This window comes from Schistocerca gregaria, chromosome X (assembly GCF_023897955.1).
Source record: "Schistocerca gregaria isolate iqSchGreg1 chromosome X, iqSchGreg1.2, whole genome shotgun sequence".
NCBI classification, from domain to species: Eukaryota; Metazoa; Arthropoda; class Insecta; order Orthoptera; family Acrididae; genus Schistocerca; species Schistocerca gregaria.
Window position 1 is genome coordinate 126,349,337 of NC_064931.1, and position 26,680 is coordinate 126,376,016.

Sequence of the window (26,680 nt, forward strand, 5' to 3'; positions counted from 1 at the left end):
GGTTGGGGTATTCCAAGTTCTCAACTGGCTCTATTGGTAGACGTACTGGGACTGCCCACAAAACTTTCTTGAATCAGTCAGATCTCATCCTCTGACAGCCTATGCTTTTTCCTTTGCACACATTGCCAGTCTGTTTAAATTGCTTAAACCAATGGCTAATGCTTTTGCAAGTTCATGGTTGAATACTGAATTTGGTACGAAATGCCCACCACACTGCAATTTGCAACTCACTTTTCACGTACTCAAGAGCGCAGAAAACCTTGTGCTCCACAGTCACCTTCTCACTCACAGCTGGCAGTGAAATGGAATGATGGCCCTATTGCCACATGAACTGTACTAGCCACTTCTGAAACCATCACTGCCCACCCGCCTGCCACCACCTATCAAAAACTTTGAAACTTGCTCATTTTGGATTTGTATCTGAATACATATGAATTTTTGAAAATGGGTCCATCATTAGAATAACCCTGTATATCAGTTCAGTGTTAAGCACGTAACAATATACACTCAGAATTTAAAGCATCAGACATAGTGAATCAAAAGGTTCAATTTTTGGAAGTAGAAGATTGTTTGTGTATAACCAGAAACCACAGTTTTGTCTTTTTTGCATTAGATACAAATTAGTACAGGAATAAAATGTAATATCAGTTCTATTATGGAATAGGCAAATAATAAAATATCTGAAAACAGCAACAGGTGGTTCAAGGCAAACAGACATGGGCGTACCCAGCGAGGGGCAGGGCAGCTGCTGCCGCCCCCCCCCCCCCCCCCAGAAGATACTCACAGTTTTTCACTAGTTTACTGTTTTATTTAATAAGAAATGCTGCATGTTTTCTCAGATTGTACAAGTGCATTCTTGTATTTAAAATGTTTATTAAAAGCAGTTTTTCACTGGTTTATTTAATAAGAAGTGCTGTATGTTGTCTAGAGTCGTCGTTTCCTGAGACTAGTATGACCTGACCGCACCCTCCCCCCAGTTCAGATCCTGGGTACGCCCTTGCAAACAAATTATAATTAAATTTTGGTGTGACTCAGTACATACACTTCAGCACGTTAAACAGAACTCTACAACATATAAAAATAGGTTTTGCAATTAATGAAATAAAAGAAGAAAAGGTAGATCACAAACTTAATTGGAAAATCCATTGCCTAGAATTAATGAAGTGTTTTAGTTTAGCAACATTTGCAGTGCACATGTTTACTACTATGTTTGATTTAAAAATAAAGATACTATTTTATTATGTACATTTCCACTCACAAATGACTTAAAGAATCAGTTTTTTTTTTTTTTTTTTTTTTTTTTTTTTTTTTTTTTTTTTTTGCCTACTCATCTTACTTGGACAGTATTTTTAGGACACACAAGCGTTTTATAAGAATTATATCTGATGATAATTCTAGAACATCCTGCAATGACCACCTCAAAAAACTGTGTATTTTTACAACTTCTTCACAATACATATGTATTCATTAATGTCCTTTGTCACTACCAACATTTTTGTTTTCTCAATATGTGGTGAAAAGCATGAATACAATAAACAGATAAAAACAAACTTCTGCAAAGAAAGACTAGAGGCAAAGGAAAGATACAGAGGTACAAAAATATTCAACAGCCTGCTAGAGCACACTAAATATAATATAGATAATGTGGTAGATTTTAAGGAGGAATTTAAGAACTTTCTATTTGGCAACTCCTACTCCACTGAAGCCAATTTTCACAAAAATTCTCAAATTTAATGTTTTATATTATTTAATGATTAGAATTAGCAATGTAAGACAACAGTGTCTCATAATGCTAAGTCATTTCACTGCATTGCACTTACAGTAAACTAAATGTACATCTCAGACATATTTCCACATCCCTGTTGCACCTCTTGGTGAATTCCATGAAATATGATTAATGTAGTGTAGCTGGCAGAGAACATTTCAGAATGATATTCCACAATTATAAAAACTGAAGTGAAACTCAAGTAATGATATTCTCTCATTACCAATGTGGCTAAAAGTATGCACCTAACCCACATTACACTTGATGAGAAATTTTTCAGTATGATGCTTCTTGGTATAGCCCAATAATTGCAAATATTTTACTGAGTGTCAATGAACATATTTACTTACCTACAATTGTGGATATTTTTAGGTGCTCCAAGGCATAGGTGTCAGATTGGTAATTTCCTGGACTTCCATTGTCCATAAGATGAACAGCATCAGCTGTCTGCTTGTAAATAGAGGCTTCATGTATTTTCCACAAAACGATTACTCCAACACCCACAGAAATTAACACTAGTACAAGGCCACAAACTAAGGCAATGAGAATAGTTCGATATCCATCGTCAGCAGGTTCCATTAAACTTGTAGCTATGAAAAAGAGGATGAGTGAAATATGTTGGTTATTTAATAATACTTTATCACATAAATAGACATAAGTATTGTACAAGTTAAAGGAAATTTTCAGAAATGCTCAACACAGAAGGATGATGAAAAACATAAATCCTCAATCTTATGTTACTAGTTCATAAAAAAACAAGTACTCAAAATTTATTCTGAGGCAGCTACAGATGAAGTTCTGCAAGTCTAGTCTTTAAGTATAAATGAAATCACACACAGATCTCCACCAACAAAATTTGACATGTTGTTTGTGGACATTTTCTGATATTTTGGTATAAGGCACCTTTGGTCTGCAGAGGCTCATTACAGAGTAATAATTTAATTGCAATTTGTTAGGCTTTGCTGTCAGAATTATCCCTGTTGCTTCGGCACAGTGTTGTCGTGCCGCTTCTCCACTGCATCCAGTGCACCCATACACAATGTGCAAATCACTAAACTCCTCATCAGTTATTTCCCAGCTACTGTCTGTCACTGTTAACATATAATTATCACTGCCAGAAAAATAAATCTGAGACAGAGCAAGCAACACTGAATGAAACCTTGAGGACCAGCAGTAAAATAAGTAGTGCTTTTGTTAACAGCAAGTAATGTGAGTGAATGCAACAAGTTTGTTTCCAAAATAGACCCACAGCATATACTGTCGACATTTGCACTACTATGCACATACTTTCACTGCAATACTGATACAAAGGATAAGAATCAAATTAAATGTAATTACTCAGTAACGAACCTCTAGAGACCACATGTCCCATACACCAAAATCCTCAGGAACTATCCTGAACAACTATCTAAATTTTGTCAGTGGAGTTCTGGTTCCCCTGGATATGATGTGTGTGTAAAGAACAAATCCAACAGTGTCCACAGAAAGTCTTAATGACCAGAATACAACATGACTGACCATATAAGAAGAAGCAAACTGTATTTGTAATCAAATGCTGTTTTAAAGCTGTGAAAGCAGTATTCTTAGGATTGTGAAAGGAGCAAAATGACGGCAATTCTTAACTCCATTAGTCACTGGACAGATGAGGCGCATAAAGTTCACTTTCCACTGATACACCAGGATATCCACAACAGTCAAGGCAGATGGAGACTAACTGGGGCTAAATCCCAAACCAACCTAACTGCTTCATTCCCATAATGTTATCTATGAATATTGTGTTACAGAGCAAAGGGACCTGCAAAAATACATAAATGGAACGAAGATCAGCATTTAAAGTCCTGTCACATATGAGGTTATTACAGACAGAACTAAGGATCAAATAGGATAACTAGGCATGTGCTTTTCAGTGAAACCATCCAACCATTCACTCTAATCAGTTTAGGGAAACCATAGAAAACCAATGGCCACACTGTCATTTAAACTCCGATCAAAGTTCATTGCCCAAACCACTAAAATTTTGATAGTAAAACTTCATTTTAAACATAACCTAAGACTAACTAGGTAGACTCCCTCAAGGGACCTGAAATATATTAAAAAACTAGGCTTTTATAAATACTGCAAAAAATGGACTTTTAACATAAATGGAACTATTATCACTACTTCAATCAACACCAACCTAACTCATGTCAAATTTTAAAAATTGGAAACTCCAGATTGGATTATCAGCAGTGTAAGGAAAAGATAGACTGCTACTTATAATAAAGCTGACACATTAAGTTGCAAATAGGCAAAACTAAAATACACTTACACACAACCTTTTGGCCATACATATGAAAAAAAAATAAAAAGAAAATCATGCACACAGTCATTCATACAAGCAAGCACATCTCAACACAAATGACCACCATCTCCGGCAGCTCACACCAGAATGCAACTGACATGTAAATGGAAGCAGCAATCTGAAGAGTGTGGGGAAGAGAAAGGGATAGCAGTGAATGGGTGGGCGGCAGGGGGGCGGAGGGGGGGGGGGGGACAATGGTGGTTGGTGGAGTGTGCAGGGACTAGACTGCCAACAGATGCAGTGTCAGGAGCCTTTGAGGTGGGGAGGGAGAAACAGGAAGTGAAAAAGAAGAGGTATAAGGAAAGATGTGTAAGTACATTGGCTGAGGACAGCACACAAAGAGGGTGGGAGGCAATAACAGGGAGTAGGTGACAAGACAGAGGGGGAAGAAACTGTTGGATGGAGGGTGTGGGACAGTATGTTACTGTAGGTTAAGGCTGGAATAATTTTGGGAGTGGAGAATGTTTTGTAGGGATAACTCCCATCACCACAGTTCAGAGGTGGTGGTGGTGGTGGTGGTGGTGGGGAGGATCCACATGGCTCAAGTAGTGAAGAAGCCATTTCAATGAAGCACCATATGTTCAGCTGCTTGTTATACCACAGGGTAGTTTACTTTGCTCTTGGCCACAACCTGGTAGTAGCCATTCATCCTGGTGGACGGCTGGTTGGTAGTCACACCAATATTAAAAGCTGTACAATGATTTCAGCAGAGCTGGCATATGACATGGCTGCTTCCACATGTGGCCCAGTCTCTGATGGGGTAGGCTAAGCCTGTGATAGGACTGGAATAGCAAGTGCTAGGGATGGACTCGGCAAGTCTTATACCTGGGTATTCCACAGGGATAAGATCCCTAGTCAAGGATTGGGATTGGAAGTGACATAGGGTGGACTAGGATGTAGTGGAGATTGGGGATCAACATGACTTCACTTCAGAAGGAGATGTGTGTGGGGGGGGGGGGGGGGGGGGGGGGTAGTGTAATCTTGGGTAGGATGTTCCTCATTTCACAGCGTAATGACTGTAATCAAAGAAGGATGTGGTTCAGTTGTTCCAGTCTGTGTTGGTACTGGACAATGAGGAGGGCACTCCTTGGCTTGTTCTTGGGGATGGTGGGAGAATTTGGGGTGCGAGGGGGAATGGCACAGGATAGCTGTTTGTGGACTAGGTCTGGGGATAGTGCACGTTTGAAGGCCTTGGTGAGACCCTTGCCACACTGTGCAAGCGAGTTTTTGCCACTGCAGATATGCCATCCCCTGGTGGCCAGGCAGTATGCCACCTCCCTGTACACCAACATACCTCACGCCCATGGTCTTACAGTTATTGAAGACTTCCTTTCCCAACTTCCTTCAGACTCCAGACCCACTACCTTATTCCTCATACACATTCCTAACTTTATCCTAACTCACAACTACTACTGCTTTGAAGGGAAGGCATACAAACAAATCTGTGGCACAGCTGTGGACACCCACATACCACCCTCCTCTGCCAACCTGTTTATGGGCCATCTAGAGGAGACCTTTCTAGCTTCACAAAATGCCAAATCCCTAGTTTGGTTCAGGTTCATTGATGATATCTTTACGGTTTGGATTCTGGGCCAAAATGCCCTATATTAATTCCTGCACAATCTCAACAACTTCTCTCCCATTCACTTCACCTGGTGCTCCTTAATTTAGTGTGCCACCTTCCTGGACACTGACTGCCTCCTTTCTGATGGCTCCATCCACACCTCTGTCCACATTAAACCCACCAACCACCAATGGTACCTGCATTTTGACTGTTTCATCCCTTCCACACCAATAAATCCCTTCTGTACAGCCTGGCCATCTGGGGACAGAATACCTGTACTGACAAGAATTCCCTTGACCAGTATGCTGAGGATCTGTCCAATGCCTTCACAGACAGACACTATCCTGCACGCCTAGTCTGCAAACAGATCTCCCATGCCATTTCCCCCTCACACCCCAAATCCTCTCACCATCCCCAAGAACCAGCAACAAAGGAGCACCCCCTTTGTCACCCAACACCACCCCAGACTGGAACAACTGAATCACATTCTTTGCAGGGCTTTAATTACCGATCATCATGCCATGAAATGAGGGACATCCTACACAAGATCCTTCCCACCCCCACCCCCCCTTTCCCTTTCCAAAGAGATGTTCTGTCGACTCCCAACCTGCACAATATCCTAGCCCATTCCCATGCCACTCTCAATCCTAATTCCTTGTCACAAGGATCATATCCCTGTGGAAGACCAAAGTGCAAGACCTGTCCAATCCACCCACCTAGCGCTTCCTATTCCAGTCCTGTCACAGGCTTATCCTACCCCAATAGAGACCGGGCCACCTGTGAAAGCAGGCATGTCATATACCAGCTCTGATGTAATCACGGTACAACTTTTTATACTGGTATGACTACCAATCAGCTGTCCACCAGGATGAATGGCCATCACCACCAATCTGTAGCCAATAGCAAAGCAGCAGACCATCCTGTGGCACAAGATGCAGCTGAACATAAAATGCTTGATTTTAATGGCTGCTTCACTACCTGAGCCATGTGGATTCTCCCTACTACCACCTGCTTTTCTGAACTATGCATACAAGAGTTGTCCTAACAACACATTCTCTCCTCCTGAAATTATCCTGCCCTTAATCTACATTAACATACTGTCCCTTATCCTCCACCCAACAGTTTCAACCCACTTTGTCCTATCACCTCCTCCCTACTCTTGTCTCCCACTTTCTTTATGCGCTGCCCTACAGCAATGCACCCAACTATCTTTCCCTGGTCCTCTCTTTCTTTGCTACCTGTTCCCCCCTTCCTCCTTTCCACTTTCTTGCTCAACAGCCTCCTATCCCTGTGCCTGTTGGCACTCTAGTCCTTGCACACTCTGCCAAACAGCATTCTTCTCTGTTCTACCCATACACTACTATCTCTTCCCCTTCCCCACCCCCTTCAGATTGTTGCTTCCCTTCTATGTAACAGCTTCATTCTGGCAGAGATGGTGGTCGTGTGTGTGTGTGGTGTGCTTACTTGTGCCAATGAATGTGTGCTTGTTTCTTTTTCTGATGAATGCTATGAATGAAAGCGAATGTGTAAGTGTCTTTTAGCTGTGCCTGTCTGCAACTTAACATATCATGTTTACAGTAAGTACCAATTTACCTTTACCTTACGTTCTTGTCAAATTTTGCACACAAAAACCAATTTAGTTCTTAAATAGATACACAAAGCATAGCCGATGCCTGGCTTAGTTTAATACACTACTTTGTTATAAGGAACACAAACTGACTAATTAACAATGCCCACAAAAATTTACTGATGTTATTCCAGTTAATGAGACCCAACTTTAAAAAATTAATTTAAAAAAATGGTAAATTTAGCAGCAAGATGACCTTTTCCACTATAATGTTCACTACAGAAGACTTACACACAACTTACTCAGAGACTCCCTACTCAAACTCCTTCTATCCCAAAAGTATCCAGACAATCAAAGGACATGCTGGATACAAAGAATTCAAAGTTCTTGACTGATAAGAACATGACGACAGACCAAAAATGGCCTGAGTTATATAGTCCCCTCTCCCCCCCCCCCCTTTTATTAATCAAGTGGATTGTATTCATTCATCATGACTGATACCAGCTCTCTATCAATTATCTTATAAAATGTTCCATTTTTTCCCCTCAGTCTTCCATCCAGCTCACTGATCAACAACAACTCAAATAGGATTTCAGAGACCTGTTGAAAGAATATACAATAGCCACATATTGAGATAGTTTTCTGTTTGCCCTGGAGAAATTGCAGAACCCTCTATTACATACCTTAATATTCATTAGTTCATCTATTGCAGAATAACACCTGTATCATTCACTGTGAAAATATCATTTTCACGAGATCTGATATTAAATCAGATTTTCCTTTAGTAAACATAAATAACCAATATAATAGCTATGGTCTGTTGAACAAATGATCTACTATCATCTTGTTGAATCTTAACTAGTTCCTGTGGCTTCCTTGGGTTATCAAATACAAATATTGATATGATTCCTTCAACAAGGTATGGTCCAACAGCTAAGTGAATGGATCTGTAATTACATGTTAACAGGATTCTTTAGATACAAGCATACATCCCAGTTCTAAATGTTCATGCAGAATAGGAGATTTTTTTTTAAAAAAAAAGCCTTGTCACCATACTGTAGCTGCCAACAGTCTTCCAGTTATTTGAAGGAACAGCTTTATTTGAAATGTTATTAAACCGGGATAAAAACCTTACGTCCTACCTTCCTAATTCACATGTCTCTCACCTTCCAAGAATTTAGGCTGCAAATGAATGCCGTTGGCTTTCACTTTCAGGTGGCCATTTGCTATAATAAACAAAATGATCAAGCAGAAAGGCTCTTAGGAGGATGGCCGAAACTATATATCATGGCAAGCATGAGAGAGTTCATATTCCTCAAGCATATACGAAAATGCTAGATTGTGACACAGCTTTACTTCTCTGTGCTTAGCTAGTAGAAGAAGCAAGTTGGCCACATAATCAGTGTTTTAGATCCAAGAAACAAATCAGGTACTTTTACACATTGCACAATGCATCATACACTTTTATTTCACAACTCATAGTTTAAGTAATAATCTGCAGAAATTAGGTACTACAGCTTGAGGATTAAAATGTCCATCATCGTGTGATGATTATTATTTTATTATTGACAAGATATGTTTAATGATGGTCTGTGCAAACAAATAGGAGCCACAGTTAATACAAAGTAATGTAAAAGAGGCATAGGTACAAACACAAAGGATATGACATCATCTTTCTAGCATCCAATGATTTCATTCATATGCCATTTCATTGTTCAGCTTCTGAGTGGTAACATTTGACTTGATAAACTATGACATTTATTCATCTACTTTTGATTTGCTCCCAGGGATGAGACTAGGATTAAAATTATGGTAACTTAATGTAACAATAGAAATTCAGTTCACTGTAAATAGTAGGGCAAGGGCCATAACTCATCTCGCACACCATGCACAAAAATAATATCAAAACTAACAAAAATGAACACTGAGATGGTGACTACATCTGCAGTAAAATACAGCATAGAACCTGCACTGACCAGTGAAAGCATAGTAATTCAATCCAACTCAATAAAAGCTATTAACAATAGTGTAACCTGAAAATAGAAAAGGAAAAAAACTAGATTATTGCAGATTGGATCTACCAAGAGAGGGAAGTTTGTGAATAAAACAATTAAACCATACAAAAAAAGTATTTTTGAAAGTTTGGAAATCCACAAATGTTCTGCTATTGCTCAAATGAGTTGGAAAGTCCAACAACTAAAGTTTAATTATTGCCAAGTAAACAGCTACAATAATTAACAACATTAAGTCTGAAATCATTAATGCAATTTCACTACTTTTAAGAAATGTGAACACTTACCACGTGACAGGGCAGTAGTAATGTCCTCTGTGGGCATAACATAATCATCAATGAAGTTCACATTGCACAAGTTGCCTGAACAGCAGCAAAATCTTGAATTGTTTCGTGCAGCTGATGGTTTGTCAGCAATGCATTTTGTCTGAATGCAGTCACTCTTCCCAGAAACCTCCCAACAACCTGAAACAAATGTTTAGTTATAGTTCACTTTTTCACGGGACACCAGTTGTATTATGTTACAACAACAACTAAACGTCTATATCCGTAGGACCAGATTAAGGAGCAGATCTCCATGGTCATGGAATTTGTCAGTAAATGAAATTACAACATAGAAGCTATAACAAATAAAATAATATGTTTATGAATCCAAAGAAGGGCAAGCCATAAGTTTATATAAACACAATCAACAATATAACACAGGAGTCAGCTTAATTTTTCAAGGAACTTCTCGACAAAACAGAAGGAGTTACCCACGAGGAAACTCTTCAGTTTCAATTTGAAAGTGTGTGGATTACAGATAAGATTTTTGAATTCTTGTGGTAGATTTTTGAAAATGGATGCAGCAGTATACTGCACACCTTTCTGCAGTAGAGTCAAGTAAGTGCGCTACAAATGCAGATTCGATTTTTGCCTAGTATTAACTAAGTGAAAGCCGCTAACTCTTGGGAATAAGGTGACATTGTTAACAAAAAATTACAGTAAAGAGAGGCCCATGTCAGAATACCCAGACTAGCAAACAGGGGTTGACAAGAGGTTCACAAACTTGCACCACTTATTATCCAACATATCCATTTCTGAGTCAAAAATATCCTTTGAGAATTGGAAGAGTTACCCCAAAACATAATACCATACAACATAAGCAAATGGACATGAAAAGTAGTCTACTTTGCTTATTTTCAAGTATCACTTACTTCAGATATTGCTATATGTATATAGTAACACCAAATTTCTACCACTGTCTTCTCATTTTCTATATTTCTCAATCAATTCAATCACTGCCTATATGTTATCAATTTATACTGTGCTTAGTTCATAATTAAATCTTACATCAAAAACACTCATCCCATTCTGGAGTGCTATACCAGGAAGGAAGATTAAACCTAAACACTTTGTCAATGATGAGGTCAACAGAGATGGAGTGCAAGCTCATGTTGAACGACAATGTGGGAAGATATCAGCTATGTCCTCTCCAAGGGCAACATCCTGGTATTTGCCTTAAGCAATTTAGAAAGACCACAAAAAAACCTAAATCTGGATGGTCATATGGGGATTTGAGCACTAGTCTTTGCAATTCAGTATATTAACCACTGCACCACCTCCCCCAGCTGCTATATGAGCAGCAGCAATTCCTGCTGTTGTCAGCTTGTAGGTTTCCCTGTATTTTACACCAGACAAATGAAATGAATCATAATTTTTAGTGAAGTGCACAAAGATCTCATAGAATGTGTATTACGGTGCTGTTGGTAAATTCTGTGCAGATATGTTCATAGTGGGTTAAACAGCAAGTCTGCAGTGTCATAATTAAAACTGAAAAGTACTTAATTTACACTCACAATGTAATCTTTTATGTTTTTCAACAATCCATACCAGTGCTTATGCAGTTAATAGACTCACAGGGATGGGAAGTACATGGTTGAAGAGAATCCTAGTAACAAAAACAACGAAATATAATTGAAACAGAGACCTGCCACATGAAAGGTTCCTCTGCAGAGGAAGTGCTACATGAGGAGGGCGCAAGGCACAAAATAAGGGTGCTACCCTCTCCCCTTATCACCAAGTATGGAGTGTTATCTGAAACTGACAGTGAATCTGAACAAATGTGACACACTCCTCCCATTACAGAGCCTTCACCATCACATTCCAAGTCAAAAAAGACGAAGATGGATAGGTATATATTTCTGGTTGGGAGTTCAAACATATGGTTAATAATGGGGTCCTTCAGGGAAACAGCAGCAAGGGATGGGGAGGAGGAGCATTTGCATTCAGTTTGTGTGTCCGGTGAACTCATTCAGTCATATTGTGGTAGATTGTACCCTGATCTGAGATCATATTTGATTCCTTCCTATGATTGGCAGAGATGGTAAAGCAACTGACCTCGATTATGTGATATCAACTGTGCACATATTATAATGAGGGCAAGTGGAAGGCCTTACCCAGAGGCTAGAGATTTTGTGACCCATGCAAGTGTCAATGTTAACACCACAACATCGGCAACTATGACTGAAATGAGCATGTGACTGCACTGGACGTTGGCGCAGTGACAGAGCGTTGCATGGACATGAAGGCTATCAGTGGCACCAATGTTACTGTCCAGCCACTTGCAGATGAGAGAGGAACTGAATTTCAGAGTAGCAAAGCAAAAGCAGAAATGCTTAACTCTGTTTTCAAACATTCCTCTACAAAGGAAAATCAAAGAGAATTGCTCCAATTTAGTTCTTGTACCACTGGAAAGATAAGTGAAATAAGTTTCAGTGTCAGTGGCGTTGAGAAATAGCTGACATCATTTAAACTGAAGAAAGCTCCAGGATCCTATGGAATGCCTATCAGATTCTATATGAATTTTCGACTGAGTTATCCCCTTTTTCTAACTATAATCTGCCGCTGATCCCGTGAACAAAAAACCATGCCCAGCAGTTCGAAGAAAGAATGGATCACATCCGTTTACAAGACGGATGGTAGGCACTTCCACAGAACTGCTGTCCAATACCCTTGACACTGACTTCTTATAGAATGTTAGAATATATTCTGAGCTCAAATATAATGAGGTATCTCGAACAGAATGACATATTCCATGACAACCAGCATCGATCATGTGAAACCCAACTCGCACGTCTCTCATATAACATATTGAAAGTTTTGGATCAATGAAAGTTTTGGATGGAGGCAGTCAGGCTCATGAAGTATTTCTTGATTTCCAAAAAGCATTTGACTCCGTACCACATATATGCTCATTACCAAAAGTATGGTATTTTGGGGTAACAAGCGAAATATGTGACTGGATTGATAATTTTTTGGTAGGGACGACGTAGCAAGTTACTTAGGATGGAGAGTCATTGACAGATGAAGTGACTTCAAGTGTGCCTCAGAGAAGTGCGTTAGCGCCCTTGTTGTTCATGTTGTTTATTAATGATCTTATGGACAATATTAATAGATATATCACACTTTTTGCAGATGATTCAGTTATCTATAATGAAGCACTGTCTGAAAGAAGCAGCATAAATATTCAGTCAGATCTTGATACGATTTCAAAATGGTACAATTATCGACAACTTGCTTTAAATGTTCAGAAATGTAGAATTGTGCACTTCATACAACGAGAAAAAGCAGCAGTATCCTATGACTATGATATAAGTCAAAGTTGGAATTGGTCAACTCATACAAATACCTGGGTGTAACACTTTGTAGGGCTACGAAATGGAAATGATCACATTGGCTTAGTCGGGGGTAAAGCATGTGGTAGATTTCGGTCTGATGATAGCATACTGGAGAAATCCAATCAGTCTACAAAGGAAATTGCTTACAAATCACTTGTGTGGCCCATCCTAGAATACTGCTCAAGTGTGTGGGACCCATGCCACGTAGGACTAACAGGAGCGGTAAAATGGTTTCTGTTCGAAAGCCGTACAGCCCAGTATCGGTACGCCAATCAGGAAAAATTGTCGTGAGTAATGAGGCAATCATGCCACCGATGACGATACCCGTTTGGTAAAACACTGTGTTCTGCTGCGTGAAGAAGTCCGTAACTGCCTGCTGTGCGTCTGCGTCCGACAGGAGTCGTCGCCGCTTGAAGGGGTTTATTATGGGATGGGAAACATGATAATTGCATGGGAGAAGATCAGGACCATAGGGCGGGTGCTCGAAGGTCTCCCACTTGAGCGAGGCTGAGGCTGGCTTCCCAGATTGACTAGCGACTTGCGTCGAATCGTGACCAGCATGGAACTTTGCGCACCATTCCACAACTGGGGTTTTCGACGGACACGAGACATTCTGCCTCACACACATTCTTCATTTTCGGGTGGATGTCTACTGGCATTTGTCCTTCGGCACCCAAGAAAAGAATAACAGCACGTTGGTCCTGTTTGGACGCATTTGGTAATAAAATCGTCATAGTTAACATTTCTGCAATTACCACATGCACGACGGAAAGACACAAATTACACACAAATCCCATGCCTACCTGTCGGTACTTACATACCCGCATCAGAGTCACGCTACGTTACATATAAGCTGCAGCAACGCCTTCAAACGGAAACTTTTTAATCGACCCTTACAGAATGTATACAGAGTAGGGTAGCAGGAATGGTCACAGGTTTATGTAATCCATGGGACAGTGGCAGGCTGGAGTGGCCGAGTGGTTCTAGGCGCTTCAGTCTGGAACCGCGCGACCACTACGGTTGCAGGTTCGAATCCTGCCTCGGGCATGGATGTGTGTGATATCCTTAGGTTAGTTAGGTTTAAGTAGTTCTAAGTTCTAGGGGACTGATGACCGCAGATGTTAAGTCCCATAGTGCTCAGAGCCATTTTGAACCATGGGACAGTGTCACAGAGATACTGAAGGAACTGAAGAGGTAGACTCTTGAAGACAGATTTAAATGGGGCTTCTGAGGTCGTATATCCAACTGTATACAGTCCTTTCTCTCCCCACGCTGTTTTAAATAGCGAATCGGCAATGTCCTGCCTGACCACTTTGAACAAGAAAATGGTATCTTTTACGCTACTGATTTAAGTGTGATATCTTTCCCATACCTGTTAATAGTACAGACGAATGTTCGTTGTTGTAGACGTCACCTCTGTCTTTTGTTCCTTCTTCAACTTTGCAACAACCTGTCAATTGCAATTGACAATTATAAGACTGGGGGAATTGATACAGAAAACTAAGTTTCCTAACAAAGGACACTTACTTTTACTCGTATTTTACACGAACAGTGGCATTTTTGAGCCTCATATTTGACTTCAAGCTCACGTGGTGGCCAAAACTAAGAAATTCACGGTTCCTCAAGGCACTACATAAATCAAAAAGCTTCAGTTCATCTGGAGCAAGACACCCACTTAAAAATGTTAAACGTGGTGCGCCATGAAGGAATTAGTGTGGTGACTGAGCACTTCAGGACCAGCCCCATTCAGAACATCTGTCCTGAATCCAGTCAGTCGCCACATAACACCAGGCAGCGTCTCTCTCAGGAGAGTCAAGCCTGAAAAACCATACCCACACTGTGGTCACCTGCATACTGCACTTTGTTCACCCACTTTTCAGCAGCCCATCGAGTAATGAGGCCTCTTGGAACCCTCACAAAGGACTGTCTTTAAGAGATGGATGTGACTCATTTCAATGTTTTACACCAAAGCGGAAGTAGATCTCCCAACTGGTTTTTTAAGAGGCGCAGCTCATTTTAAATTTGGAAAAATTTTAAAAAGCAGTGCACTCCGGATTAAAGTTTTAGGTCTATTTTATAATATTTAATATAGGTACCACGGTTAGACACGAGGTAACTCCGGTGGCTGTTCAGTCGTTTTCCCCCACAATGCCTTCAGGAGTGGGGCTTCAAATTAATATACTGCACTTAGCCTAAAACTTGACACTATCCTAAAGGCACTGGAGCAGCTGAGTCGACATCAAAGAAAAAAGTTTCTCTGCTCTGAGTCCCTTACTGTTGCAGCAGGTGTAACCCAGTGAGAAAATGACCTACACCTTAGTGGACACCTAATATTTCAACAGCGGGGGAGGTATTTTCTGGTGGGTAGGGCTACTAGGCACGTGGAAATATAGGGGAACGAGCAATCGGATCAAGCAACCAAGTCTACATCTCTACATCTACATATGTATTCCGCAAACCACTGAACGGTCCATGGCGGAGGATACCCTGTACCACTCCTAGTCATCTCTTCTCCTGTTCCACTCGCAATCAAAGTGGTGAAAAATGACATACGCCTCTGTATGACCCCTAATTTCTCATATCTTATCTTCGTGGTCCTTACACAAAATGTATGTTGATGGCAGAAGAATTGTTCTGCAGTCAACTTCAAATGCCGGTTCTCTAAATTTAATCAATTGCGTTCCTCGAAAAGGAAATCGCCTTCCCTCCAGAGATTGCCATTTGAGTTTCGGAAGCAAACCTAGCACCCCGTCTCTGAATTGCTTCGATTCTTCCTTTATCAAGACCTTGTGCGGATCCCAAACACGCGACCAGTACTCTATTAGGTCATACTAACGTCCTATATGCCGTCTCCTCCTCAGATGAACCACACTTTACTAAAATTATCCCAATTAATCGAAGTCGACCATTCGCCTTCCATACCACGATCCTCACACGCTCGTTTCATTTCATATCGGTTCGTAACGTTATGCCCAGTTATTTAAACGACGTGTGACTGTAACATGCAGGATACTACTATTGCTGTATTCGAACATTTCGGGTTTGTTTTTCCTACTCATCCTCATTAACTTACATTTTTCTACATTTACAGCTAGCTGCCATTCATCACATCAACTAGAAATTTTGTCTAACTCATTTCTTTATTCTCCAACAGTAACTAAACTTCGACACCTTCCCGTACACCATCGCATCACCAGCAAATGGCGCATAATAGTCCACCCTGCCCGCCAGATATGCTTCTCAGAAATCTATAATCTGCCCGTTGTCTTCCATCTATAGTTCGCAGTACATCAAGTGAATACTCATTCGTGGACATAAGCTTTTCGATCTCTACGAAATTTATTACGTTCGAGCTCAAAATATGATCTAGAATTCTGCAGAAAACCGATGTTAAAGGAGCACGAACTGGCGCAATGTGCCATTCTACTGCACGCTGACATCTCGTCTTGAGTGAGAGCCTTGAAACAGTGGGGGAGGGGGGGGGGGGGGGGCGTGGAACCAACACACTGTGCAGCAACAGGCTACAGATGTACTTCATACTAGTCACTGGCAGGATATATTCATCTTGCTTCGGCTCGAAATAAGATACTATCCCAGGAACACTTCGTTTCATACTCTGGCAAGAGAACACCCCGTCTCTGATGCCAACGGTGTGAAAATCACTGTACAGCACATACTAAATGAGCGCGTTTTATATTTTGACGAGTGAGAACAAGCAAATTTATATGGGTACCTGCCATCTATTTTAACTGACGAAACGGGTGTAGTGAAACTTTTGAAATATTGTGTAGTGTCTAGATTCCAGTCTAAGCTTTTAGGTTGCAGACTTCAGTATGTTGCAGTGATCAGCTAGCCTCATTTATCACTTTTATTACTTTTGATCTTTCCATTGGTTTTCTTTATTTTTTTTTACAGAAAGATATACAACGATAGCAAACATGTTTTACGTATATCCGTGATAGCGCACGTGTGACTGTGACACAGATACGTAAACCGGCAGAAAACGGCGCTGCGGTCGGCAACGCCTATATAAGACAAGTGTCAAGCGCACTCGTTAGATCGGTTACTGCTACTGCAATGACAGGTTATCAAGATTTAAGTGAGTTTGGACGTGGTGTCTTAGTCGGCGATGAAGTGGAGATTTTCCCGTACGAACCATTCCACGAATGTGCCGTGAATATCAGGAATACGGTAAAATATCAAATCTCCGACATCGCTGCGGTCGGAAGAAAAACCTGCAAGAACGGGACCAACGACGACTGAAGAGAATCGTTCAACGTGACAGAAGTGCAACCCTTCAGCAAATGGCTGCAAATTTCAAAACGGGGTCATCAACAAGGGTCAGCGTGCGAACCATTCAACGAATCATCATCGATATGGGCTTTCGGAGCCGAAGGCCCACTCGTGTACCCTTGGTCACTGCACGACAAAGCTTAACGCCTCGCCTGGGCCCATGAACACCGACATTGGACTGTTGATCATTGGAAAAAATGCTGCCAGGTCTGACGAGTTTCGTTTCAAATTGTACTGAACTGGGCGTGTACAGGATGGAGACAACCTCATGAATCCGTGGACCCTGCACGTCAGCAGGGGAGCTGGTGGAGGCTCTGTAATAGTGAGGGGCGTCTGCAGTTGGGGTGATATGGGACCTCTGGTACGTCTATATAAGACTCTGACACGTGACATCTGCGTAAGTATCCTATCTGATCATCTGCATCTATTCATGGCCATTGTGCACTTGACGGACTTGGGCAATTCCACCAGGACAATGCGACACCCCACACGTCCAGAATTGCCACAGAGTGGCTCCAGGAACACCCTTCTGAGTTTAAACACTTTCGCTGGCCATCAAACTGCCAGACATGAACTTTATTGAGCATATCTTGGATGTCTTGCAACGTGCTGTTCACAAGAGATCTCCATCCCCTCGTACTCTTACGGATTTATGGACAGCCGTGCAGGATTCATGGTGTCATTCCCTCCAGCACTACTTCAGACATTAGCTGAGGCCATGCCATGTCGTGTTGCGGCACCTCTGCGTGTTCGCGGGGCCCTACACGATATAAGGCAGTTGTACCAGTTTCTCTGGAACTTCAGTGTACTTTAAGCTTGTAGTTACACCAGACTCACAATTTTACCGACAGGTCGTCCTTTTAAATTATACCCATATCACAGATGTAAGCCTCAGCAGAATTCGTGCGCACTGCGACCGTCTGTCGAAGCAGAAGTTGGAAAAAAAAAAAAGGAACAACAAAATGAAGGTATCAGTTTGCGTTACATAACTGAGTTTCAGGGCAGGTCAGCTGTCATCCAGTGTGGCAAGTTCGCGAACGTCGGCTCTTTCAGTAAGCTGTCAATTGAGACCGTTCTGGAATTAAAAGAAAACTTACATTCAACATCTCTTAATAACACTATTTTTATGGCTTCCTGGTCGCTTCGGATAAAAACCTAGTTGAACCAGCGCCAACAAAATACGTTAATATTCGCTTCCCAGTCGTGAGAGGGAAGTCTTCCTATTTTTCATATGCACATGGAGGCCTCTCTGGGTACAATCACCGAGATGATTTAAAACACTGTAAAATTTACATGAAATAAATTATTTGGGTCATTTGTTCCGTGGTGGTCATGTAATTTTAAAATAAGCGCTTTTATCTTAAGGAGCAATGGTAGATATCTGCCAACATCCCGAGGTAAGAATGCGCCTCTCTGGTACAACAATCGCTTGGAGTTACTCTGCTCACATCTGAAATGACCTCGCGCTGGTCTCGCGCTAGTGAACAACGGCACCGAAGGCTGCATGAAACCGCGAAGGACTGCACCTTTTACGCTTATCTCACTCCGACTCACAGCCGCCAGACGGCCAGTGTCTCACTTAGCTCAAGTATAAAGATTGTTGTGCGCCTGACGATAGGGAGGCTAGTATGTTCATGATGACCCGCATGTGAGGTTTTCAAGTATGAAGACCAAGGTGGCCCATATATTGTACTATCACAGTCCAACTGTGAAAAGCAAAATGCTTCATTGTCATTAACAAAGCCTTTAACGGTCTAGGGTCTTCATTTGAGGCTTTTAAGAATTATGATGCAACTTCAGTCCCTTTCTTTTACTTTGCTTTACTTTTAGCAGCCTGAAAGTCTCTCATCGTGTGAAATCCACGAATTTTAGTGGGTGAGCATTAAAACGACACCTCTCTAACTCACTACAAGGTACAACTAAGGTTAAAAAATTTTTATTTCGAGAAGAAAATTATAAACCGGTGTTATTACCGTATTCTTCCAGTCTACTGCGTGGTAATTGTAGCTGTAGGGATGGAAACCAGAAAAGAATCGACCAAAATTGCGGAGCACTGGACTGATCTTACTGTGGGTGGTATGGGTACGATGTTTGATGCAATGGCAAGAAGAAGCCAGATTTAAAACGCTATCGCGATGGACGCCATTCTCCTGGAGACATCGGTAATAGAATGTTTCACCAACTATGTAACGAGAGCAGTTAGGAAGGACTATTAACGTCGATAACAGTCTATGTAGGCCCCGTACAAACTTGACGTAAAATGTCGCTCCTTACGTGGTATCGTCCGCTTTCTCAAGGCAAACAATCTATCATGCAATTTATATTCACTCTGTCTATAATTACAGAAATCCTTTGATATACACTCATGCTCATAAATTAAGGATAACTGCAGAACGTGGTGCCACACAACGTGGCACTACACAAAACTGGCGCTGATAGCATAGGCACATAGGTAACACACACAACACCGGCCTGTAAGTCCACGGTATTGGTGATAAGGTGAGAAAACCGTCCCGAAACACATGTGCTACAAAACGCCGCTGTTTCCTGCGCATGTACCCCGACATCAATATGGGATGTGATCACTATGCACACGTACGCAGGCCGAACAACGGGTTGGCATCTTTTGGATCAGGTTGTCGAGCAGCTGCTGGGGTATAGCCTTCCATTCTTGCACCAGTGCCTGTCGGAGCTCCTGAAGTGTCGTAGGGGTTTGAAGACGTGCAGCGATACGTCGACCGAGAGCATCTCAGACGTGCTCGATGGGGTTTAGGTCTGGAGAACAGGAACAGGCAGGCCACTACATTCGCCTGATATCTTCTGTTTCAAGGTACTCCACGATGGCAGCTCCGTGGGGCCTTGCGTTATCATCCATCAGGAGGAAGGTGGGACCCACTGCACCCCTGGAAAGGCGGACATACTGGTGAAAAATGACGTCCCGATACACTTGACCTGTTACAGTTCCTCTGTCAAAGACACGGAGGGGTGTATGTGCACCAATCATAATCCCACCCCACACCATCAAACGACGACCTCCATACAGGCCCCTTTCAAGGACATTAAGGGGTTGGTATCTGATTCATGGTTCACAACAGATGAAAACCCGGCGAGAATCACTGTTCAGACTACACCTGGGATCGCCCGTGAACATAACCTAGGACCACTGTTCCAATGACCATGTACTGTGTTCTTGACAACAGGCTTTACGGGCTCTCCTGAGACCAGGGGTCAGTGGAATGCACCTTGCAGGTCTCCAGGCGAATAAACCATGTCTGTTCAGCAGTATACTGTGTGCCTGGAGACAACTGTTCCAGGAGCTGCGGTAAGGTCCCGAGCAAGGTTATCTGCAGTACTCCGTGGTCGTCTGCGGGCACTGATGGTGAGATATCGGTCTTCTTGTGGCGGTAGAAGTCCCGTACTGTAGCGCCTGGACACATTTCCTGCCTGCTGGAATCGTTCCCATAATCCTGAGATCACACTTTGTTGCACACGGAGGGCCCGTGCTACGACCTGCTGTGTTTGACCAGCCTCCAGTCGCCCTAGTATTCGACCCCTCATAACATCATCAATGTGTTCTTTGAGCAATTTTCAAGTTACTCCCTGCACCGTACTCTGACATGCACCAACGCATCTCTGCGTATGCGGACTGTTGCCATCGCCACCGTGCGACGACCGCAGGTCAAATGCACCGCATGCTCATACCCCGAGGTGATTTAAACCGGCCACCAGAGCGTTGTTTCACCATGTATCACCATTATCCTTAATTTATGAGCATGAGTGTAGTACCTAAAACAGGCTGTGACGAGGCCACATTTCCACAATGCGTTTTTAGAGGATCTGCTATTTATCTACAGGTTAAGTCCGTTTATACCACAATATGCGGGTTCCGGTCATACTACAGGAGGCCTCTGCTGAAACTGACCAGAGCATTCTAACTACTACACGGTCCAGTCACAATACTGTCGTCAACGTGCAATAACCACTCTCAGACGGTAGGGGGAAGCACTAGCAGTATAGGGTATATGGGGAGGAAACGGATAACAGTGTAGTCGTTGTCGTAGCGCGGAAACGAGTAATTTATCTGACGTCCAAAAGGGCATGATCATGATTACTGCTTTTCGGGCCATAGGTGGAAGCACTTCCGAAACAGCTAAGTTTCTTAACTTTTGGCACGGTGGCATGGTTAAATGTAAAGTGCGTGGCAAAATGTAAAGTGCGTGGCAAAATGTAAAGTGCAAATGATGTAAGTGATGTGTGGCAATAAACGTAGGCGAAAGAACGCCGGAAATCGGCCAGCTGGAGCATGGAGACTAATGAGCACATCTCCAGGATCACAAGCATGGCCTACCAGCGCTGGAAATCATCACTGAAGATGCTTCACAAATAAAAGAAGCGAAACGCATATGGCAATAAACGAACTGCCTTTCACTTGGTTGCACAAATGGAACATCCCTCCGTGAACCAAGATATGCATCTGAGAGCGTGTGGTCCCATTACGTTCTGGAAAAACCGTGATATCCCCTCTCGATCCACATCTACATACATACCCTACAGGATACCGTACGGTGCATGGGGGAGTGCACCACGTACCGTTACTAGTAATTTCCTTTCCTGTTCCACTTGCAAATCGAGCGAGGAAAAGACGACTGTCCGCAGGCCTCCGTATAAACCCTAATTTATCTCATATTCCTGGTCCTTATGTGAAATGTACGTAGGTGGCAATACAATCGATTTGCAGTCGGCCTCAAATGATGGTTCTCTACATTTCCGCAATAGTGCCTCACTATCGTATTCCCTCCTCAGATTTTCATTTAAGTTCATCAACCATCTATGCAATACCTGCGCGCTGATCAAACCTACCGATAACAAATCCTTCAACACGCTGTTTTTTATACACTGAGGTGACAAAAGTCATAGGATACCTCAGAACAACGTGATGGACCTCCTTTTGCAGGGTGTAGTTCCGTAACTCGACGTGGCATGGACGCAACAAGTCGCCGGAAGTCCCTGTCGAAATTAGAGCCATACTGCCTCTATAGTCGTCCATAATTGCGAAAGTGTTGCCGGAGCAGGATGTTGTGCACCTCTCCATTATGTCCCATAAACGTTCGATGAGATTCACGTCTAGTGATATGGGTGGCTAAATCATTCGCTCAAATTGTCTAGAATGTTCTTCAAATCAATCGCGAACAAATGAGGCCTGGCGACATGACATCGTTGTTTAGGAACGTGAAGTCCATGGATGACTGCAAATGGTCTCCATGTGGCCGAACATAACCATTTGCAGGCAACGATCGGTTCACTTGGACCAGAGGACCCAGTCCATTCCATGTAAACACAACCCACACCTTTATAGAGCCACCATAAGCTTTCACAGTGCCTTGTTGACAACTTGAGCAATGGCTTCGTGCGATCTGCACCACATTCGAATCCTACCATCAACTCTTACCAAATGAAACAGGGACTCACCTGACTAGGCCTCTGTTTTCCAGTAGCCTATGGTCCATCCAATATGGTCAAGAGCCCAGGAGAGGCGTTTAAGCGATTTCGTGATTTTAGCAAAGACACTCGCGTCGGTCGTCTGCTGCCATAGCCCATTAACGCCAAATTTGACTGCACTGTCGTAACAGCTACGTTCGTCGTACGTTCCACACTGATTTCTGCGGTTATTTCAAGCAGTGTTGCTAATCTGTTTACACTGACAATTGCAAGCAAACGGCCCTGCTCTTGGTCGTTAAGTGAAGGCCGTCGGCCACTGCACTATCTGCGATGAGAGGTCATGCCTGAAATGTTTTATTCTCGGCACACTCTTGACACTGTGGATCTCGAAATATTGAATTTCCAAAATGGAATGTCTCATGCGTCTAGCTCGAACTACCATTCCGCGTCCAAAGTCTGTTGGTTCCCTTCATACGGCCATAATCACGTCGGAAACCTTTCCGCACGAGTCACCTGGGTACAAATGACGACTCTGCCAATGCATTGCCCTTTTATGCCTTGTGTATGCGACGCTACAGCCATCTCTCATGACTTTTGCCTCCTCAGTGTAGTCATGCTGAGAGGTCTGCACAGGATAGACTAGCGTGGAGAGCTGCATAAAATCAGTTTTTATTCTGAAAAACAACAACTGCAACATACCTATTTTAATGGTTCAAAAATGGTTCAAATGGCTCTGAGCACTATGGGACTTAACTGCTGAGGTCATCAGTCCCCTATAACTTAGAACTACTTAAACCTAACTAACCTAAGGACATCACACACGTCAATGCCCGAGGCAGGATTCGAACCAGCGACCGTATTGGTCGTGCGGTTCCAGACTGTAGCGCCTAGAACCGCTTGGCCATTCCGGCCTGCTTTTAATGGTCAGCACCAACATACTAAACAGTATCCTGATCATCACGTGAAGCACGTAAGCAAGAAAAAGTTTAAAAAAGGTTTGAAATTGTGCTTACAGTTTGTTGAAAGTCGCTAACTGCTGTCATTCTCAAATACTGGATAAATGAAGTTTCTAACTGTAATATTTGTCTTACTGTATTAAACTTTTAAACAAAATAATACCTCTTAATGAGTAGATAATGACAACATTTTAAATTTTTGAATTCGGTCAATAATTAACCAAAATATTGAAAATCATATTTTTGCTACCCCTGGAAGCCTTCAGATAGGAAGCGTGCAACTAGTATCGGATTCCTTCCGGGATACGCTCTTAGTAATATAGACAGGAGTAAGAACACACCTATCACTTAGTTCGTTACAGCGTTTGCCTCGCCTGAGCAGGAAGTAGTCCAAAAATGTATTCCAATTTACGATGTGAAGCCTTCTTCAAAAATAATATTTTATTAGGCGTTAACATTACATTTTACATAGATGCAAAATAATACGTTCATAAAAACATGAGCACATACTGCTGAATAAGTGCTCAGTTCACAAGTGCTACGAGCCCCTGCGCGATTTTAAACCATCCCTGTTTGTTACCTGTTTTGTTGCGATGGAAGAGATTTCCGGTTGTTTTTCTTTTAAGTGGTTTCAGAACGTAAGTAGTTACAAGTTGTAGTCACTGTCTTACGCCAAATGTTTTGTAATTAATTTGGTCTGTAATGGTCCCGACAGTCGGTCCAGGAAGTGTGCTCTCATTTCCTAATTTTGCCTAACCGTGGGCCCTAGCGAGGGGGAAGCGGCAACCCGCCTATTTCACAGTATATTTTACACCGCGGCTGTTCATTATAGTTCCATAGATGTAGCAGCTCTTGGCGCCATTCACTGGCACGCACTCTCTCCACGGCCTCGAAAGCCACTGCTGCTTTCTGTTATCTCATGTCAGGCTCGTTACTCATCCCCAGTAACTGCATGTAGCAAACCCCCGCGCTACGAGTTCCCATAGGGCATTCGGCATCAATGAAACTATAGTACAACCAAGCAGGAATAATGATAATAGATTTTAAATTTTACTATAGTACAACCTAGCACGAATAATGATAACAGATTTTAAATTTTACTTAAGTGAAAATGATTTGTCACGGCAAGATATTTGTTGACGCTAGCTGCAAGGTAAGCTGCCAGTGTTTGGTTATTGAGATGACACTGGGATATTACTGTTACCTGATGCTGCAATGAATGCAAATCAGGAGTCACGCCTATCTTTGTACCTATGCAAAAAAATATGCAATAAAGCTGGAGTTAGACAGTTTTTTAAAAATAGTTCTTGCCACTACAGAGTCGGTTAACTTACAGGTTCACGAAAAAGTGAATAAACAAGAAAGAATGAAACTTTTGGGAAAAATAATAAAGCGTAAAAAATTAAATATCTTAAGAGATAAGAACAAGTACAAGACAAGGCAATTCCAGTTGGAACGAAGGAACAGTATAACGTACGAACTTTACTGTAAGAAATTAAGAGTAATATATCAGACAAAATTTTGAGAAACCTCAGGAATTATAATGACCTGAAGAATAAGAGGAATTACAAACAAACAGTCGAAGTAAAAATTAAGGTTAGCAAACAGGAACTCATGTCATATTTTGACAAGAAGACAAATCACATGTCTGCCGCAACGTAGTATTATCAGGTCGCCATGTAGAAAGTCTTACATGAATTGCCATGTGCGGTGTCCTCACTTCTTCTTTTATTACTTCCTACTCCTCTGAACCTCAGAGTTAAAGTGGCCCTGGCCGTACTAGCGGAATATTACATTGTGCTGCCTTTCCTCACCTCCGTAGTGGAGCTCACAAATGCAGACTCGAGATGGAAGTAAGTTTTATTACCAAAGTTAAGTCTTCAACAAGGTGGCTAATAATTCCCAATATACGACGGTAAGGAAAGGAAAAAGGATGTACCTCAATATTTAGGTTTTCCTTGCTTTCCCTAAATGGCTCAAGTCAAGGTTCGATATTGGTTGTCTCTTTGACTACGGCACAGCCAATTTCCTCCCCCGGCCTCGACCGTTCTGAGCTTATGTTCCCGTCGCCTCTAATAACCTCATCGTCAACGAGACGTTGAAGGATACCTATCAGAGAGTGTTCCGAGCGATTCGTCACAGGTTTGTTCAGTCACCATGAGAAAGTCACGAAAACATCCATCTCCAACGCAAGACGCTTCAGGAAAGATGGTACGGTCCACGTGAGGGAGTATTTCTGAGAACTAAGGTTCCAAGATCAACAAGTCGCATAATGACCAGAACTGCAAAATCAAACTTCGACACAGATGCATCGGAACGCAGATCATTTGGTTAAGGGGTTGTTAGTGGGTAATTTAGCCACGATAGGTAGGCCAAGTATAGGCCGTAGCCATAAGCAAATTTTCTGTACAGCTTTAACATATTACTTCATCCTACATACATTATGTGATCAAAACTATCCGGACACCTGGCTGAAAATGACTTACAAGTTCGTGGCGCCCTCTATTGGTAATGCTGGAATTCAATATGGTGTTGGCCCACCCTTAGCCTTGATGACAGCTTCCACTCTCGCAGGCATACGCTCAATCAGGTACTGGAAGGTTTCTTGGGGAATGGCAGCCCATTCATCACGGAGTGCTGCACTGAGGAGAGGTAGCGATGTCTGTCGGTGAGGCCTGGTTCAAAGTCGTCGTTCCAAAACATCCGAAAGGTGTTGCATAGGATTCAGGTCAGAACTCTGTGCAGGCGAGTCAATTACAGGGATGTTATTGTCGTGTAATGACTCCGCCACATGCCGTGCATTATGAACAGGGGCTCGATCGTGTTGACAGATACAATCGCCAACCCCGAACTGCTCTTCAACAGTGGGAAGGAAGAAGGTACTTAAAACATCAGTGTAGGCTTGTGCTGTGATATGTTGTTGTTGTTGTTGTCTTCAGTCCTGAGACTGGTTTGATGCAGCTCTCCATGCTACTCTATCCTGTGCAAGCTGCTTCATCTCCCAGTACCTACTGCAACCTACATCCTTCTGAATCTGCTTAGTGTACTCATCTCTCGGTCTCCCTCTACGATTTTTACCCTCCAC

At 42.2% G+C, this 26,680-nt stretch overlaps 1 protein-coding gene across 2 annotated transcripts in view; it reads right to left on the reverse strand.

Moving 5' to 3' along the window:
* Window positions 1–26,680, reverse strand: part of LOC126297828 (bone morphogenetic protein receptor type-2) — a 367,974-nt gene that overhangs the window by 104,316 nt on the left and 236,978 nt on the right. For both annotated transcript variants that reach the window (XM_049989074.1, XM_049989073.1), the window contains exons 5-6: window positions 9,537–9,713; window positions 2,116–2,355 (exon numbers count right to left, since the gene is read on the reverse strand). In XM_049989074.1, the coding sequence (XP_049845031.1) occupies window positions 2,116–2,355; window positions 9,537–9,713 (417 nt within the window). The remainder of the gene's footprint in view (window positions 1–2,115; window positions 2,356–9,536; window positions 9,714–26,680) is intronic.